Source organism: Camellia sinensis, chromosome 9, assembly GCF_055761805.1.
Source record: "Camellia sinensis isolate YWXY chromosome 9, ASM5576180v1, whole genome shotgun sequence".
Taxonomy (NCBI): domain Eukaryota; kingdom Viridiplantae; phylum Streptophyta; class Magnoliopsida; order Ericales; family Theaceae; genus Camellia; species Camellia sinensis.
Genome location: NC_138969.1, coordinates 97,765,719 through 97,782,717, shown reverse-complemented (window position 1 = coordinate 97,782,717; position 16,999 = coordinate 97,765,719). Strand labels below are relative to the sequence as shown.

The 16,999-nt window shown below is 43.1% G+C and overlaps 1 protein-coding gene across 2 annotated transcripts in view; it reads right to left on the bottom strand.

Annotated features, from left to right (window-relative positions):
- LOC114291049 (ABC transporter C family member 2) overlaps window positions 1-16,999 on the bottom strand; it is a 102,044-nt gene that overhangs the window by 62,301 nt on the left and 22,744 nt on the right. For both annotated transcript variants that reach the window (XR_003639247.2, XM_028235054.2), the window contains exons 10-11: window positions 7,933-8,007; window positions 7,318-7,425 (exon numbers count right to left, since the gene is read on the bottom strand). Coding sequence is in view for 1 of the 2 variants with exons in the window: in XM_028235054.2 (XP_028090855.2) it covers window positions 7,318-7,425; window positions 7,933-8,007 (183 nt within the window). In the remaining variant the exon portion in view is untranslated. The remainder of the gene's footprint in view (window positions 1-7,317; window positions 7,426-7,932; window positions 8,008-16,999) is intronic.

The following is a 16,999-nucleotide window of genomic DNA, read 5'->3' as shown; positions in this document are numbered from 1 at the left end:
TGTTCTCGGCAGAGCAGACAAGCGGCCCTCATCGGAGAATTCTTTTCTTAAGGGGCCGTTCTTTTGAACTTGAGGAGATTGAGGAGGATCGGATTGGACGGCGACATCTGTCGATTGTGGAGCGTGGACAGGGGCTTCGGAGGGCACTAATCATTGGGGGTGTTGAAGTGGGTTGGCTTGTTGAGAAGCTCCGGCAGGCGTCACACAAGATAGGCCGGTTGGCGTTTCTTGGTAGACTTATTGGTGGCTGTCGTATTGTGGCAGTTTGGGTCCGAGGGGAAGAAAATGGCGGCTCTTCAATGCAGATAGTGGCTACGATAGGGACCAAACGGAAACAGATTTTCTTCCCAGATTGTGGTTATAGAGATGGGTAGGAGGGGCTTGCTTTGGTTATTAAGGGGTTTGGTTTTGGTGATGGCTTAGCTAAACATAGGTAGCGGTTGGAGATTGAGACGACAACAGAGGGATTGTCTCAAACGCAGTTCGCCATATCTCAGGAGGGTAACAACACTGATGTGGTGGTACCAAGAGAAGGAGAAGGGGGTTGGCTTCATGTGTTAGACAAGGCTCTGGTGGGTAGGGTAGGGAAGGAAGGAAAGAAGGGGCTGGGGGTTTCCTCTGTGACTGAATGGGTGCACCATTTGTGGAGCACATCAGAGAAGGTGGAGGTGTCAGGTGTTGGAGGGAAATATTTCTTGTTTGTCTTCGTGTCGAGGTAGGAAGGAGAGTTGGTACTGTGACGAAAGTGGACAATTGCTGGGCGCAATCTTCTTCTGGACTGGTGGTCACCAACAACTTTTTGCTGCCATCAGGAGTTGCCAGTGAAGTTACAGAGTCAATGGATCCAAGTGTTAGGCCTACCTCTTCATCTCCGTGGGTTGTCTACGTACCAAGCCATTGGGAATAGGTGTGGCGGCTTTCTGGAAGTGGATGAAACGTTAGATCTTTTAGGTTGTGATCGATTGAGGGTTCAAGGGCTGTCGGACGGAATTCCATCACGGATTTCGATCCAGCGGGGTTCATGGCGTTACTTTTTGCCTATCTAGTCGGAGGTAGGTCCAACGGTGGCATCTGTGTTACTGACGGCAACGCGTTGGGGTGGTGGTGGAATGAGAAAGGCAGGTGGGGCTATGGTGCAACAAAATCACCGAAATTGGCAGAGATTTGGGGATCGGCCAATTGGGGCGAGATTTGGGGGATCGATTTGGGAGAATCCATACAGTTATAGAGAAAGGTCAACTTTTAAAGGCCTGGACTAGGGCAAATAACCCAGAGGTTTGGGCCTAGTGGAACCCGTATTAATAAAAAGGGCACAAATATAGGCTCCTAAGGTTTATGCTAGAGAGGGAGATCATTTGGGCCTACCTTTGTTAAGGCCCAACAATGTGGCCTCGCTGGATGTCTCTGGGCATGGACTAAATTATGGGCCTTGTGGGTCTAGGTCCCCATTAACGGGTCAGGCGGTGGACGCATAGTACGTCGGGTCTTTCAAGTCCTAAATCATAGTATGGGTTTCTCTCTACCCACCAATGGTCTGACTGCTAGTTTGACAGTGACAACAGCACTGAAGGAAGAAACAACTCTGGCATCTGGTTCGCAGCTGCGACAGGCTGGGGAAACCTCGATGATTAGGCCTGATGGGTGGTCGGCGAAGGCTGGGTCTAGTTTGTCGGCGATCTCAAGTGATGTCGATACTGCTATAGACGTGGCGGAGCAACTGGAGCCGCTGGGTGTGGTATGAGGGTTAGAGATGGTGGTGCAGAGTGAGCCTAGTGACACAGTGGTTGACTCGGGGTGCCCTTTGGAGTCTTATAGGTGTCGATTCCGACTTGACTTTCCAGTTTGCGATGATGGAGAGGATCGACCTGGATGGGGGCAATTTGATGGGTTGTCTAAGGAAGGTCGGGTCAACTTGTCAATAGCCGTGCAACCTTTGGGTGTGGAAATGGGTGACAGGGGGATCTTCACAAATCAACATCCACAGCTGTCCCACAGTGTTGATGATTTGGGCAGGAATGGAGTACCTTCGGCTGAGGAGGTTTTCGATTAGGTGTTAGAACGAATTAGTGATGTTAGCCGCTTATTGGGATTGTCTTTCGAAGGGCATGAGGAGGAAGCCATGCATCTTTTCTCAGCAATGGAGGAATCGTGGCGAAAAGGGGCTCCTAGTGCAGAGGCGATCACTCCCGCGGGAAGTGGTCGTAAAGGGATACGGAAGCTTAAGAATCTGGCATGTTCCATTAATTATAAACATGGTGGGTCCACGGCAGGACGTGTTTCTCATAGGAATCGTGGCACACTGCTTATGTTGAAATGAGGACTAAAATTTTATCTTGGAATGTGCGGGGCTTGAATGATCGGGATATATAGTTGGCAGTAAAAGCAGTGTTGCATAGTGTGAGGGCTGATGTAGTTTGTCTTCAAGAGACAAATGGAAGCATTAGGAGAGGAGGTGATGCGTGATATTTGGGGAGGGAGATTTGTGGAGTGGCTACACTTGCCGGCCGAGGGTACCGCCGGTGGGATTCTTCTATGTTGGGACTCTTGGGTAGTGGTGAAGGAGGAAGAGGAGGTGGGCGGTTTCTCTGTGTCTTGTCTGTTTCGGTGTGTGGAGGACAAGTTTCGATGGGTGTTTCCTGGGGTGTATGGTCCACTGCAAGATGCCAATAGGGGTGAGTTTCTCTTAGAATTGGAAAATGTGGCTAGTCGTTGGTCAAAGCCTTCGTGTGTGGGGGGCGATTTTAATATGGTGCGTTGGTCGGCAGAGAAGAGGGGAAGTACTAGGGCCTCGAGGTGGATGCAGACTTTATGTTACTTTATTGACGAGATGCAGCTGGTTGATTTACCTCTCTAAGGGGGAGCTTTACTTGGTCGAATGGACAGAGCCTGTCTCAGATTGATCGCTTCTTGATTTCTACCGGTTGGGAGGAGCATTTTTTAGATGTTATTCAGCTTCGGCTACCTCGCCCAGTGTTGGATCATTGGCCCATTTTAATTGATAGTGGGGGGGTTCAAAGGGCTCCAACTCCTTTTCATTTTGAGAATATGTGGCTGCACTCGGATGGTTTTTTGGAGAGGGTCCGAGGGTGGTGGACTAGCTATATGGTTACTACTCTACCTAGTAGTGTGTTAGCTCAGAAATTGAAATTGCTTAAACGGGATCTGAAAGGTTGGAATAAGGAGGTGTTTGGTTGGTTAGAGGGCCAAAAGGCGGAGGTGGTGTCCCTGCTCCAGTCCTTGGATGAGCTAGAGGCTAATGAGGGCTTGTTGCCTGATGATATTGCTCCCAGGGAGGCCGCTAGGCAGGATTTTGTTCGTATTTCTCATATGGAGGAGGTGAGTTTTAGGCAGAAGTAAAAGGATGGGGATCGAAAAACAAAGTTCTTCCATCGGATGGCTAATGCACATCGACGGGTAAATCAGATCAAAAAATTGCAGGTGGATGGTCAAGATTTGGGCACGGATGAGGAAATCAGTGAGGGGATTGTGGGTTCTTATCAGTACCTGTTTTGGCCGCAAACAGGGGAATGGTAGCCAAGGATGGCTGGGGTTCAGTTTGATATGATCTCGGTGCAAATAGGGAGGCTTTGGAGCGTCTTGTTACCGAAGAAGAGGTGTTGGGGGCTTTGCGGATGATGTGTGGAGATGAAGCGCCTGGCCTAGATGGCTTTAGTATGGCCTTCTTTCAGCTTTGCTGGTGTGTGGTTAGAACAAATGTGATGGCAACTTTGGAGGCTTTCTTTGTGTCAGGGCATTTTGAGAGGAGCTTGAATATGATGTTCTTGGCTCTGATTCCAAAGAAAGGGGGGGCGGAGGATATTCGTGATTTTCAGCCCATTAGTCTGCTTGGTAGTGTATACAAGCTTCTTGCTACACTTTTGGCAAATAGGCTTCGGCAGGTTCTGCAGGCAGTGGTGTCTGAGTCCCAGAATGCTTTTGTGGGGGGTCACCAGATTCTGGATGCAGTGTTGGTGGCTAATGAGTGTGTGGATTCTCGATTTCGATAGGGGCAGCTAGGTTTGATTTGTAAACTGGACATTGAAAAGGCTTATGATAATGTCAGATGGGAGTTCCTGTTATATGTTTTGGAGCGTATGGGCTTTGGAGAGACTTGGTGTCAGTGGATTCGGTTCTGTATTTCTACTGTGCGGATGTCGGTTCTGGTAAATGATACTCCAACAGGTTTTTTCCCGACCTATAGGGGTCTTCGTCAAGGGGATCCTCTATCTCCACTACTGCTCATTTTAGTGATGGAGGTGTTGAGTAGATTGTTGGATAAGGCGGTACAGGAAGGTTTGTTGGAGGGTTCTATGGTGGGTCCTATTACGGGACACCTATTTCTGTTTCACACTTATTGTATGCTTATGATGCTTTGATCTTTTGTGGGGCGGTAATGGAGCAGGTGGGTTATTTGAGATGCGTCCTGTTGTGTTTCGAGGCAGTTTCAGGCCTTCGAGTGAATTTGAGGAAGTCAGAGATGATCCTGGTGGGGACTGTGGACAGATTATCGGTTTTAGCGGCAGTGTTGGGTTGTAAGGAATCGGCTTTGCCAACTAATTATCTAGGTTTGCCTCTAGGGGCAACGTTTAAGGCCAAAAGGATATGTGATGGAGTGCTAGAACGGATTCAACGCCGGCTGGCAGGTTGGAAATGGCAATATCTTTCCAAAGGGGGTAGGCTGACTTTGATTAAGAGTGTGCTAAGTAGCATTCCGACGTACTTTATGTCTGTGCATGTTATTCCGGTGTCGGTGGCGCGGCAGACAGAGAAGCTCCAGCGAGATTTTATGTGGGGTAGTGGGGGAGATGCTTTCCATTATCATTTGGTGGATTGAGGGCGGATTTGCCAACCAAAAGAGGTCGGAGGATTGGGGGTTAGGAATATGGATATGTTCAACAAAGCTTTGTTGGGTACGTGGCTGTGGCGTTTTGCGTTGGAACCAGACCAGGTATGGAGACAGGTGGTGGCTGGTAAGTATGGTTTGGGGAAGGGGGAATGGGGGTCAGGAGAGGTGGTTGGTTCTTATGGGTGTGGTTTATGGAAAGGTATTAGTTTGAGTCAAGTGGAGTTTTAGAAGAGGGTAAGGTTCTGGCTAGGTGATGGGCAGAGGGTGCGTTTCTGGAAGGATAGATGGTGTGGTGAGGCATTGCTGGCGGATCAGTTTGCTTTGACTTTTCGAATTGCAGGGGAGCAGGAAGCTATGGTGGCATCATATTTGCGGGCTGGGGATATGGTGGTTTAGGATATTCGTCGTCGTCGGCGTCGGCGTCGGCGTCGGCGTCGGCGTCGGCTAGTCCAAGATTGGGAGGTGGATCAATTGATAGATTTATGGGATTTCTTGTATGGGTTAGGGAAAACTGGGGTGGGGGAGGATGTTTTGGGCTGGAATGTTGTGGGGACTAAGGGGTGCTTCTCTGTTTCGTCTTACTACTGGAGCTTGGTGGGGGAGGTGAGGCGGGATTTCCCTTGGAGGTGTATTTGGGTCCCGGGGGTTCCTTTTAAGGTAGTTTTCTTTATGTGGACGGCGGCTTTAGGATGGAATCTCACGATTGATAATCTGGTGCGACGCGGTCATTTTTTAGTCAATCGGTGTTGTATGTGTTGCGCTGACACGGAGTCAGTGGATTATTTGTTTTTGCATTGTTCGGTGGCTAGTCGTCTGTGGGGACTCATGTGCTCTCTTTTTGGGATGGCTTGGGTTCAGCCGCACAAAGTAGTGGATATGTTGTGGAGTTGGCGTGGAGCTCGGGTTGGTTGGCGGCAGCGACGTGTGTGGTCATTGGTGCCTTTTTGTTTGATGTGATTGGTTTGGTTGGAGCACAACAGGCGAACTATTCAAGAAGTCCACCACAGCGTTTCGTGGCTTGGGAGTCGTCTTCTTACAGTCTTGTATAGTTGGATGGACGAGAAAGTTTAACCTAATTTGTTTAAGTTGTTAGATTTTTTAGATGTTATCATTGGTTAGGTTTTGGTAGTTTCCTTTGCAGTTTTGTATTCTTCGCATCTTGATGCTTCAGCAATAAAGTTTAATTATTTATCTAAAAAAAAAATATATTAATATATATTTATATATTATATAAATAATATATTTATTATATAATTTAAATAAAGATAAACGAACCAAGCTTATTCGAGCTCGAACTCGAACTCGGCTCATTTACTAAATGAGCCTAATATTCGAGCTCGAGCTTGGCTCATTTAGTAAATCAGCCGAGCTGAGCTGAGCCGAGCCGAGCTAGCTCGCAAACAGTTCGGTTCATTTGTAGCCCTATTCTCGACAGTATTGCTCAACCAGACAAAATATGTCTAGCCATCAATTTTATGTCCAGCCCGTACAAATTTGTACGGCCAAGCATAAAATTTGTACAGCTAGGCATGTTTTGTACAACCAAGTCAAAAATGAAGAGAAAATAGAATTTTTCTAAAGGATTCTCCTCCTTTCCACCCATTTCCACTTTGTCCTCGCTCAATTAGCGAAAAGCACAATATTCTGATTGAAAAGTGAGCTTGAACATTATATGAGTGATTGGATTCTGCATGGCTAAAAACATTTGGAAAATGATTTTAACGGTCTAAAAACAATTGGCCAAAATGGGTATAAGGTTGGGATCCGCTTTAAGATTGCTTTCTGCTAGAGAAATGAAAGGATTGCTTTTTAGATGATTATTCTAGTGGGAAAAGTAGCTACAAATACAAGGCAAAAGAAAGACATCATCAAAGTCAAATAAAAGAGAACAAGCGAGATAATGTTACAGTTATTGTATGAACCGCATGTGCCTATTCTTCCTATTCAAATTTGATTGATTTCCATTTCAATTTATACACCAATAAGAGAGGCCTTTTTTTGTTATTACTACACATCTTTCCACTTAAACTATGAAAATATAATGTTAGATTTCATAAACTTCTGTAATTTCAAAACTGAATTAATTATTGTTGCAAAATAATAAATTTCTACCATGATATTAATGTTTATTTCATATTATTCTCAAACAAAATAAGAAATCAAAAACTAAAATATATGCACAACATAAAAATTTAAAATAAAAGGTCCTACTCAGGCACCCACAAGATAATTTGCAAGTCTTTTAGTTACTCAAAGGACGCTTATTGTGTTTAGATCTAAACAAACATCTTGGCGTCTGAGTAAATTTTATAGAAATATAAATATACATAATGTTAACTTTTGAACAGTATACTCATCATCCAGCAAAAGGATAATTGCATCATTATGAAGCACATTAGATATGCAGATTAATTGCATCATTATGAAGCAAATTTGATAAGCATATACATAATCATAGAGCAAAAATATACCTGGAGTGCTTCAGCATCAGTTGTCATCAAGTTAGTTATTTTTCCAGATGCAAACTTCTTGCGACTCTCGTGGGTTAACCTTAAAGACTTGCGGAATACAGCAGCAACCTACAAATGAAAGGAGTTTCAATTATCGTGTCAACAATATGAGCAGTGCTGATGCATTCATGCAGCTGAGCGGGAAAAAAAAAAATGGTTAGCAGAATAGCTAGACCTAACAGAAAATATTACAAAACTCGTTAATACACCTGAACAAAAGTCAATGAACCTACTTTACTGACATGAAGTTGAACTGTATAGTTGAAATCTGAACTCACCCAATCACTCTCTGCCTTAACCTTTCAGGCCCAACCCCACCTCCCAAAAATAAAGAAATATATATATATATATATATATGTACATGTTAGAAGACTAAACTGAGGATTTTCTGGGTAAGTAGGCAATTCTATGCTTCTAATTACCAACAAATTATGACCCACTATGAACAACCAAAATGATTGCCAGCTCAAGAACCACACCAGTTCAAATCTTATGACAACTTCAATTTGGAAAGAGGAAATAATAAAAGAATTATTTAACAGAATGTTAGCAAAACTTAAAAATAAAAAAGATTACCAGAGTTGATCGTAACCGGTAACCAACACGCATAACGTTTTGAAAGTACTGAGCTTCACACAACACTCCCAATACCTGAATCAAGTTATAAGCATCAGAAATACTAAATGCTTCGTGATCAACAAGCATTTGTTCAAATCAATTCAGCGAAAAAAGAAGTTCAGTGAAGTGAGGATCTGCCCATTAAGCAAAGACTTTTCAGTTCACTTCAAAAACCAGCACAGAGCTATTGATCATAAGGACTAATGAAATGTAAAATAAAAGGACAAAATTATGAGATGCTTGTTACTTCTGCTGGATGGAAAAATGAAATGAAATTGTATTGAGGGGCAGAAATATGAACGAACAAAGTGATCAAAACAAAAATTCACCACATATAATAAACATATCATGAAACCATTGAACTATAGAACTGCATAAACATTCTTTGCACATTCTTTGCTTTCAGGCTCTGACTGAAATTCAAAAGCCCTATCTTTCATTATTCGCTAAAAAAAAACCCAATAAATAAGAACTTTTAAACAGATACAATCACCAAAAGTCTGAAGAAGATAGTCATAACAATTTGAAGGTCTTGTCAATTAACGCCAAACTCACATCATCAAGCATTATCTTAAACGCCTAGTTTAATTACATCAGTTGTTTAATGACAGTACATAAATGTGTGTAATTATGCAGTAACACCAGACAGCGTGCTAATTATTCATATTTCATAGTTCCTTGTTTCATTATAATTTTTCAGATCAGCAACAGAAACAAAGGCTAAGAAAAAGTGCAAAATACACCAAGGGGGACAAGGTAATCAGTCTGACTTTTTCTCTTTCGTACATGGCTGAAGCCCTAAACCACCTTTGTAAGGCATGAGAAATCCCTATGTGGCCTTGATACAAAACTTCAACCAGGCCTGCTGCCATAAGTAAGCAACTTTCTAATGGTTATGGTCTCTCATGCAAAGCTGCCTAAATCCTTTTGGGGTGAGGCAATGAGGACTGCGGTTGATCTAATCAACCTCTCACCTTCAGCTCCACTTGATGGTGATATACCAGACACAGTTTGGACGGGGAAGGATGTTTCTTATGCGCACTTGAAGGTATTTGGGTGTAGAGCATTTGTGCATATTCCTAAAGACAAGAGATCAAAGCTTGATGGAAAGACAAAGAAGTGTATCTTCCTTGGATATGGACATGAGGAGTTCGGGACAGGTTGTGGGATCTAGTTGATAAAAAGATAGTCTGGAGCAAAGACGTAATCTTTTTTGAAGATCAAACCGTTGAAGACCAAAGTTGAGAAGCCAGTTTCCACAAATGAGTACCCAATAAACTTGGATCCAGTCTCTCCACCCACAGTGCATAATGATGATGGTGGAGATGTTCAAGAAGATGTTGGTGATACAGTAGCTGATGATGCTATGGCTTTAGAAGAGCAAGAGGAATAAGCACCTCTTGACCCACCAACAGAACCACAATTGAAAAGATCTACTAGAGAGCATCAGTCTTCAAGAAGGTATTCTCCTAATGAGTATGTGATGCTTACAAACGAGGAAGAACCAGGGTGCTATCAAGAAGCTACAACTCACAAGCATAAGAGGGAGTGGCTGAAAGCCATGCAAGAAGAAATGAAATCTTTACATGAGAATCACTTATGACTTGGTGAAATTGCCAAGGGAAAGAGAGCACTCAAGCACAGAAAAAAAGAAGAAAGGAATTGACAGTGGAAATCTTCTCACCACTAGTGAAGGTGTCATCTATATGGGTTGTCCTTGGTCTAGACGCAAGCTTGAACTTAGAGGTTGAATAACTTGATGTGAAGATAGCTTTCCTAAATGGTGACTTGGAGGAAAAGATCTACATGGAACAACTTGAGGGGTTCAAAGTGAAAGGCAAGGAAAACTTAGTTTGCAAACTAGAAACGAGTTTATATGGATTGAAGCAAGCACAACGGCAATGGTACGAGAAATTTGATTCCTTCATGATTGATCATGAAAACAAGAGGACTACTTCAGATCACTGTGTGTTTGTGAAGAAATTCTCAGATGGCAACTTCATCATTTTGCTACTTCATGTGGATGACATGTTGATAGTTGGGCATGATGCGAGCGAAATTGAGAAGTTGACGAAAGAGTTTAGCAAATCCTTTGTTATGAAGGATTTGGGTCCTGCGAAGTAAATATTTAGCATGAGTATTACCCATGACAGGAAAAATGGCAAGTTTTGGCTATTACAAGAGAGGTATATAGAAAAGGTGCTTGAAAATTTTCACATTAACAAGGCCAAGCCAGTGAGTACTCCACTTGCAAATCACTTCAAACTTAGTTCAAAGAAATGTCTAGCAAATGAAGAAAGTTCCTTACGCATCAACCATTGGTAGTTTGATGTATGCGATGGTGTGCACCAGGATGGATATATCTTATGCGGTTGGTGTTGTGAGTAGATTTCTTTCCAATTATAGAAAAGATCATTGGGCTGCAGTGAAATAGATTCTCATAAGGCATTTCCAAGATGTGTTTATGCTTTAGAGATGAAAAATCTTTGTTAGAAGGCTCCACAAATGCAAACATTGCTGGAGACATTGATTCTAAGAAGTCTATCTCTGGGTACTAGATGACTTTTTCAAGCGAAGCTATTTCTTGGAAATCCAAGTTGCAAAAATGTGTTTCTCTATCTACCACATAGACCAAGTACATCACAGTAGCAGAGGGATGCAAGGAGATGTTATGGATTAAAAGGCTTATACATTAATTAGGTGTAAAACAAGAGAAGTACGTTCTCTTATGTGACAACCAAAGTGCTATCCACTTGAGCAAGAATATGACATTCCACTCAAGGTCGAAGCACATTGACGCGAGGTATCATTGGATATGCAATGTGTTGGAGGAAAAATTGCTCAAACTTGAGAAGGTTCATACCAATGAGAATGGTTTGAATATAATGACTAAATCTTTGTCCAAGGAGAAACATGAAGTTTGTAGAAGCAAAGCAGAGTTGGTTGTGCCCCCCACCTAAGTTCGGAGGGGGAGATTTGTTGAGTGGTGTCCCTCCTAGGGGGGGCCCCACACAAAGAATTCTTGGAGTCAAAATTGTTTATTATATATTTTATTTGTAAAGCTTCTCTTGGAAGGTTTGTGCCTTCCAAGACAAAAGAAGGAAAACAGAGACATTTTGTCTCTTAACTTTGAATCTACAGAAGCTACAAACAGGGTACATGAGAGAGAGTGCGTGAGAAGGAAAAGAAAAAAGATGGTCTTTCTTTCATCTTTCAAGCCAAGAACGAATGGCCATTTTAAGTCCAAGAAGTTCTCTTGACGATTGTATACCTTCAGTTGTGACTAAAGATGAACCGTTATAATCCCATTATTTTATAGTAAAAGTTTGATTCGTAATTGGACCTGTGGACATGGGCATTTTGCCAAACCCTCTAAATTTGGCATCTTGTGATTGTTTTGTCGCCTTTAATTTTCAGCCATATTATTGCTTGGTATATTTGTGGTTTGTTTGCCCATTTCTATTCACACAAGGAAGGAAAATTCGAGGGGATTTCTCAACAAAGGCAAGACATCAGATGATAGAATTATATGAAAAAGAAGAAAACTGCATCAAGATTATCTCTAATTATTGAAGAGCTGCACAGGAAGGCCAGAGAAAACAGAGTGGACAGTCCGGCTATGAGCGTTGTATTAACTTTTTTGGGATTGGTTGTATAATTTTTGTTTTAGGTAGTTTTGTTTTGTCTTGTTATTAGGGTTTTACTCATTACTTTTCTTGGTAAACTATGTAATAGTGTCTAATTTTTGAGGTTAATAAGAGGATCATTCTTCTCTTGAAACACTAGCTAGCTGGAGCACACAATGTGAAAAGTCCAACAAACCAGCACACAAGATGCAAAGTACGACAGAATTAGACAACAAACTGTTAGAATAATATTATTTGGGTTATTATTTTGTAATTACTCTATGCCTTAGGGCTCCATTGTAATTATTAATTTTCATTAATATAAATAGGGGATGATATCCTAATCATTCCTTAATCTTGCATTTTCTAAATTTATCATGGTATTAGAGCCTAATCCTAAAACCTAAACCCATCTACCCATACAGTACCCATCGGAGCCACCAACCACCGCCGGAGACAACCCAGTTCAGCAGACAGCTTGATTGGTTGCGGCTCAAGCCTGAGGGGTTTCGGCTCACCTAGGGTTCGAAAATCACCTGGTGCGATGAACATGGACCACCGTCGACCACTGGATGACCCAGCTGACAGCTCTTAAGCCTTCGTTGGCTTCAGACGACTGCCTCACCTCTCTCAACTACCTCGCTTCTCTCTCTACTCGACTCCTGTGCTGCCTGCCTCTAGTTTTTTGTCGTCTTCCTCTGTCTATCTTTAGCCAATTGCCTCTGGTTCTTTGTAGTCTTCCTATGTCTGTCTCTCTTTCTTGAGTTATTCTTTTTTTTTTTTCTTTTTTCTTTCCTTTATAAATATATATATATATATATATATGAGTTGTTCACTCTTTATACTGTCCTAGTGGTCGTGTTTGTTTTTCCCTTCCACCACCATCCACCAGGTTTGTGATTGGCACTAGTTTTGTTGCGGGTTCAGTAATACAGTACCTATGGCAGATTCCACCGGTGTGTCCACTACTTCTCGGACACCTAGGAGTGAGAGTTTCCCTATACCTACTACTATGACTGATAACCCTAACCCTAGTCTTAAAATCACTAACTCTCTATTTAATGGTCAGAACTATCTCGCGTGGTCGCAGAGTTTGACTATGTTTTTGAAGAGCAGAGGGAAGAAGGGGTATGTGGATGGCAGGATACAAGCACCTAGCATAACTGACTCGGGTTATGACCAATGGGAGATTACCAACTCTTTGATTATGGGTTGGCTTATTCATTCGATGGTACCAGATATTGGCGAGGGCAACTTATCTATGGAGACTGCCCAGGATGTTTGGGATGCTGTGGCTACCCCCTATTCCTGCAAAGAGAATTTCTCACAGGCGTTTGAGTAACGCAGCTCTATTGAGAGCTCTGTTCAGGGGGAGCAGACGGTTCTTCAGCACTTCACTTTCCTCACCAACGGCTGGAAACGCCTTGATTACCTGTAGGACTATAAGCCTATTTGCACTGCTGATTTAGTCGGGTATAGGAAGTTCATCGCACAGGAACAGGTCTTCAAGTTTCTGGCAGGCCTCAATGTGGAGTATGATCCGGTTAGGAGTCGAGTTCTGGGTATCGACACTCTTCCTTCACTTCAGGAGGCATTTGCCTATGTACAGAATGAGAAGAGTCATCAGTCTGCTATGATGTCCCCTGTCTCTACTGACCGCTCAGCATTACTGTCTACCTCTTGAGATGGCCTCAGCCTGACTCCCATTTCTCCGTCTGCCGCCAAGGAGTCTGTATTCTGTGATAACTGTAAAAAGTTGCGACATACTCGTGAGACGTGTTGGAAGCTTCATGAGCCTCCATCCAGGAGTCGAGGTGATCAGTTTGGTTCTAGAGGAGGTCGGTCAGGCTAGTCTCCAGGACGTGGCTCCCATCCACGGGCTCATCAGTCTAGTGTCGTTGATACACTTGATGCTACTTCCGCTTCCATTGGCCAAGCTTCTAATGGTCTCTGTGGCATGACTACTCCTGAGCTTGAGGATGTTCTGCGTCACTTTCTGGACCAACGGTCTTCTATTGCTCTTAGTACATCTTCCTCATTGTTTGCCCGCTTAGGTAACTTAGCCTCTTTTCCTCGTGTTTTCCTGTCTCACAAGTCTTTGTCTTGGATTATTGATTTTACTGTCTCAGATCATATGTCTGGATCCTTTGACCTTTTCCCTGCCTATAAGCCCTCTTTAGGTCAGGACAAAGTTAGGATTGCAAATGGTACTATTTCTTCTATTTCTAGGAAAGGTTTAGTCCATGTCACTCCTACCATACCTCTATCTTCTATTCTCCATGTTCCAAATTTTTCTGTTAACCTATTATCCTTGAATCGTATTACCTAAGATTTGAATTGTGGTGTGACGCTTTTTCCTGATCATTGTCTTTTTCAGGACCTTGTCACGAGAAGGACGATTGGCAGTGGTAGTGCAAAAAATGGTCTCTACTTCCTAGATCAACCCGACAAGCTTGCTCATTCTTCCACCACGAGTCCTATTACCACCGATGATATATGGCTGTGTGTTAAAATCCACCTACTCTCCACCTACTTCACCCACTTAAACCTACTCCACTAAACCTAACCCACTACACCACTACCACCTCACCTACTCCACTAAACCTAACCCACTACACCACTACCACCTCCACTTCACCTACTCCTTACCTACTACACACTCACCCTCTTCTATATATAGGAATCATGAATCATTGTAATAAATATCAATATATCAATCAATAATAATACATACAATTTATTCTCTCTCTTTCTCTATACATTATTTCTTACATGGTATCAGAGCTGGTTTAAAACCTAGTATTTTCGCTTCCCCGGCGGGCGGCAACCTCACCTTAGCCGCCCGCCGGACCTCAACCTATTCCGCTGATAAAATCAACAAAGATTTGTGCAACTGTAGTCATGTGTGAGGCTGATGGAGAAGAATTCTTCACCTCATATGACGAGACAGTCTGGAACTGGAATTCTGCAGCAGCTAGATTATAGCTTGGTTGAGTGCCAAGCTTTGGTTCTTCCACCCACTCTTGAACTTGCCCAGCAAAGTGTGAAGGTTCATGCTTGTGTTGGAGGGACTAGTGTGCGCGAAGATCAGCGCATTCTCTCCAGTGGGGTTCATGTTGTTGTTGGTACTCCTGGTCGTGTGTTTGACATGTTGTGGAGACAATCACTTCGCCCTGTTTACATCAAAATGTTTGTCTTGGATGAAGCTGATGAAATGCTGTCACGAGGTTTTTAAAAATCAGATCTATGATATTTTCCAGTTGCTGCCACCCAAAATCCAGGTTGGGGTGTTCTCAGTTGCTGCCACCCAAAATCCAGGTTGGGGTGTTCTCTGCCACAATGCCACCAGAGGCTCTTGAAATCACCAGGAAATTCATGAATAAGCCTGGAAAGAGAAAAAGCTCATGCTAGGATTTGCGAAGTGATTCGCTGCAGGAATTTTGGCTTTGGATGAAACCCTTACCATACTCCACTCATTCTCTCCTCCATTTGATTTCAAAAATCACTTATTTTTATTTATTTTTTCCAAGTCACTTTTCCTCTTTTTTAAATACCCCACTTTATTTTGAAACAATCGCACTGATGTTTTTCATATAATCCATCTATAAATATTTTTTATCTATTTTCTTTCTCCCTTGTTTTCTTTCATTTTATTTTTATTTTTTCAACAAAACACTCCCAAAACAAAAAAAAAAAAAAAACAAAAACAAAACAAAAACAAAAAAAAAAAACAAAAAAAAACAACATTTTACAAATTTGTCATTTCTTCATGCCGGGGATCAACCCCGATCAGCATTTTACACCATAAAAAAAAAATAAATAAATAAAAATAAAAATAAAAAAACACAAAGCAAAACAAAACACAACCAACACAAATCGGAACAGTGGGATTTTTCTTCTCGCCTATTCTGCCGGTCTTTTCTTCTTGCCACCGTCTTGGGCGGCCCTTGCCGGTGTTGCCTCCGTGTTTCCCACTCCACTGGGCATGATCACTACTCCCTGCTCCTCCACTGCAGCATATGGCGGCCCTCCAAATCGGAACATAAAACTGGCCTTCCGCTTCAGCTCCTTGTTTTCCGCCTTTAGCACACTTATCTCTGCTCGCGCATCCTTATACATGCGTTGGAGCAGAGCCAGTTGGGCGTTTAACTGCTGCACCTCATTTGTCCTACTCTGCAGCCGGTTCGACAAATTTGTAACCGCAGTCATGGTTTCCACACATGACTTCAAGGTATACTGATTGGCCTCCACATCCGACTGCACCGCCATTTTTTGCTCCACCGACCGCATCGGAAAGTTCAACGGAGCAAAACCAGAGGTGTTTGGTTGAGGTTCACAGGCCACCGCACCAGTTATCTCTCTTGTTGACTCGTTGAGGTCGGGAAAGAGAGTGAGCAGACCACGGGAAGAAGAGGCTATGTTCTGGGTAGCTGAACGGGAAGAAGAAGCCATGTTTTTGGGTTGCTGAGTGTTTCAGAGAAGGGTTGGTTACAGAATGTTACAGAGAACGAAGAGGTTTCAACTGGTTTGTTATGCTTCCAAGCCTCAGACTTCGCTTTGGTTTATAAAGACAGAGACGACGAGGCCGACACGCGCTCTGTCAATCACGTGCATCGCCGCGTGTCAGGCGCCCCTTTTGATGGCTCGACGCTTTCTGTCGGGCACGTCTTTTGATGAAGTGGGCGCGCCTTTTGATGGCACGTCTTTTTATGGATTGGGCACGCCTTTTTATGGCACGCCTTTTTATGGATTGGGCACGCCTTTTGAAAGATTGGGCACACCTTTTGAGGGTGCGACTTTTTAGGGGTCCGACAAGACTCTGTAAACTGTCCCGACATTTGATTCCGGTTAGCTTTTCCAAGGGTCCGACAAGACTCTGTAAACTGTCCCGACATTGATTCCGGTTAGTTTCTACATAGGTCCGACAAGACTCTGTAAACTGTCCCGACATTGATTCCGGTTAGTTTCTACATGGGTCCGACAAGACTCTGTAAACTGTCCCGACATTGATTCCGGTTAGTTTCTACAAGGGTCCAGCAAGACTCCGTAAACTGTCACAACAACTGTCACCACATTGTCTGCTACAACGGTCCGACATGACCCCATAAACTGTCTTCTACATCGGTCTGACACCGCCATCCAGTGTCCTCTACACCGTTATGACACCACCATACAGTGTCCTCTACATGGTTATGACACCCCCATACAGTGTCCTCTACAACGTTATGACACCACCATCCAGTGTCTTCACCAATGGTCTGACACGACCATACAGTGTCTCTTATCCTCTTTTATTTTTATGTATTTTCTTGTTTTGTTACTCTCTCCAAACTCAAGTTGGTTAGTTCCTATCCCCCTTGAGTTTGCGGGGGGCTGTTAAAATCCACCTACTCTCCACC